Source organism: Agrilus planipennis, unplaced genomic scaffold, assembly GCF_000699045.2.
Source record: "Agrilus planipennis isolate EAB-ADULT unplaced genomic scaffold, Apla_2.0 scaffold71, whole genome shotgun sequence".
NCBI lineage: Eukaryota > Metazoa > Arthropoda > Insecta > Coleoptera > Buprestidae > Agrilus > Agrilus planipennis.
The window spans coordinates 894,788-897,918 of NW_020439007.1; the positions used below are offsets into that span (position 1 = coordinate 894,788).

At 36.6% G+C, this 3,131-nt stretch overlaps 1 protein-coding gene across 1 annotated transcript in view; it reads right to left on the reverse strand.

The window, feature by feature from the left end:
• Positions 1-528, reverse strand: part of LOC108732566 (alkaline phosphatase, tissue-nonspecific isozyme-like) — a 9,296-nt gene extending 8,768 nt beyond the window's left edge. Inside the window, exon 1 of the mRNA XM_025976063.1 lies at positions 301-528. Coding sequence (XP_025831848.1) covers positions 301-476 — 176 coding nt within the window. The 5' untranslated portion in view covers positions 477-528. The remainder of the gene's footprint in view (positions 1-300) is intronic.
• Positions 529-3,131: the final 2,603 nt, after the last annotated feature.

The following is a 3,131-nucleotide window of genomic DNA, read 5'->3' on the forward strand; positions in this document are numbered from 1 at the left end:
GCATTAAAAACACGCTCACCTTCAACGAAATTTCCTTTCCGAGGCTTTGTGTCAGCCCAATCACATATTGTGTCAATACTTATCATTTTATCGTAATTTAAAAACTTGGAAATTGCACGGTACACTATAGGAACTACGATAAATTTTCCCTAATCGGCGCCATGTTTTTAGGCTCCTCCCATTTGACGGATCCCAATACTTATTGAACGTATTTTGGTCTTGTTTGGGAATTGATTTAAAATAACTTTTGGAAGTTGTGAGATTCCCACCTGGACCAGAAGCCCGCGGTGAGCCACCCACCGTCCTCCACATATTTCCCCCATTACCTTTAATTTTCCGACGAAAGGAAAACGTTCGAAGAACAAATATTTGTCTTCAGATTTGCTGTATATTCTTGTGGCAGTAATCGTTTCTGGTCCCATGCCGTCTCCAATAAATATGATAAGATTCTGAGCCTCATCGACATTGTACAACATTGTGTCTGCGGCAGTCCTGTCGAAATTGTTGATGTCCAACCAAAGAACGCGATCGTTATCTAGACATTGTTATAAACTGTATATTATCAGATACCATATGAAAACTTATCATTTTTAACAATTGTTATTACTATTAAGGGTTCATCATCATGAATCGTCAATCTTAAGACTAGTTGGACACGCACCTCCACTTTTTCCTGTCCTGAGCATTTCGCATTTCCCTAAAACTAGAACATCCCACATCCCTAACTATTTGCGGAAAATAACCTAATCTAGGTCTACCTCTACCCCTCCTAACTCCCGTTTCTGTTTCTGACTAGACCTTCATGCCTGAGAAGGTATCCTACCAACCTATCTCGCCTATTTCTTATTGACTTCCATAGAGTCCTCTGTTCTCCAAGTCTTTCTAATACCTCTTCATTTCTAACCTTCTCTATCCACGGTATCCTTATAATTCGCCTGTAACACCACATTTCAAACGCTTCTAACCTTTTCTTTTCCGCCGCGCACACTGTCTATGTTTTGTACCCGTACAGCGCCGTGCTCCAAACATACACCTTTAACAACCTTTTTCTTTATCTCTAAGTGCTGCTAATGCTAATGCTAATGCTGCTATATCATTTGCAAATCTAAGCATACTAATCTTTTGCCCCTGTATATGTACCCTTACAGTTGTACTGTCTTTAATGATGTTGATCTCGTCTTCGATGTATAGATTAAAAAGTAGCGGTGACAGTGTGCATCCCTGTCTGACTCCCTTCCTAATATTTACTTCTCCACGTTGCAGACCCATCTCTATAACAGCCTGTTGCTCTTTATACAAATGACGTATCACTCTTCTATCTTTGTAACTCATCCGTACATTTTTAAGTATATTTAACATCTTGTCCCATTGAACATTGTCATTGTACGCACTCTTTACTTTTTCTATCATTTTCTCTATTGTTACCCGTAAAGCTAGAATGGCCTCCCTCGTTTCTCTATTTCTTCTAAACTCAAATTGATCTTCCCCTAATAGTTCTTCCGCCCTTTTTCCCACTCTCCGCTGTACAGTTCAAGGGTGTAATATAAATAGCAACTCAGATATAAAAGGTCCTCTTGTAATAAACTAATCAAATTTCTACCAATAGGTGATACTTTGCATGCTAACAACTGCTTATTCTTCAGGGCTCATAATTCCTAAAAGGCATTAATAAATGTCTTGATAATACAGCTTATTAATTTTGCATCTCGTTTGTAATCAAAAAAAGAATTTCTAGTCGGTGCCCATTTAAGAAGCACCCTACCATTATCTGATGGTGAACAAAGGATATTAAAAGTTGGCGAAACTCAAACTTTCTTTATCCCGAGGAGGCGAAACACCCTCTAATTTTCTGCAGTGGTGCTCATTCGAATATTGCCAGAGGAATGACTACAGACCCTTATAAAAATGCAAAACGGAAGAGTTGGTTCAGTTGTACAACTTATGATGAAGTTTCATTAACCTTGTAATGCGAAAAATTACGGAGATGTCTCCACCGAGTTCGCTCATGTTCATTTGAATGAAGTGCCATTACAACTTTGCGCGATAAATTTGCGACATTTTTTTTCAAAACTGTCTAGTTAAAATTATCCTTTTTCAAACAGAACGAGACACAAAGTCGTTTTCTTTACNTAAAGTTCCAGATGGTACCCGGATAAACAGTATAACATCATTTTAGAAGTAAAAATATAGGAATTAGAGAAAGGACGGAATTGTGTAAGCGTAGATATAACCTTTATGTAAGAGGAAGTTATACTTACCTACTTACTAAATAATTGAATTCTTATGAAATACATTCATGTCTACACACAACAAGAAAGTACAATAGCTACAATAAATTAAATTTTAGTCGTATGTACAATGAATATAATACATACATATGTATACAAAATCTATTTTTCAAAATATGTACTATACTGTTTCAACTTCAAAGGACAATCGTTTTTCGTAGGCAGGATAGTACAATAAAGTGTTTTTATATATATTATACTTGATAGATCCATTTTCTTGAAAGTTTGTTATTTAAACAAATTATTGTTATTGTCGAAAGTTCGTATAAATGTTCAGATAGGAACGCTACCACAACTTTACTGTAGGTAACAAAACCCACGATCAATCATTATGTAAAAAAGTAACTTTTCATGCAGAAAGGGCTTTGATAAGTATTATTGATCGCGTGCCAAAAGGCTGTGAATCAGGGCAAGTGAAAAATCGTAAATGATGAATTAAAATAATAATAGTACAGTAGAAATCTTGACGACCCGAAAACCGCTACTTTGGGTGCTATTATAGTAGACACAGTGAAAGGCAAAAATTAGTCACGTCCTGGGAAACTCGCAATCGCTCAGTATCGAAAAATGACACCATTTTAAAAAAGAAATCGGTTGTCTGTAAAATCGGTTTACTGACGATAGTTAAACGTGACAACGTCATAAGAAAATACTGATGGAATGTTTTCAAAAGAAAATTTTAATTTTATTTGTTTGATAGATATTTTGTATGGATATAGAGAAGGAGGTAATTGGAAATGTATTATTGTATAGCAGCTGTCCACGCGGACGCATCGCTCACTCAAGTAGGAGAGAGACAGATGTCGAACGCTGCCGAACGCGGAGGCCGATTGTGCCTCTTTG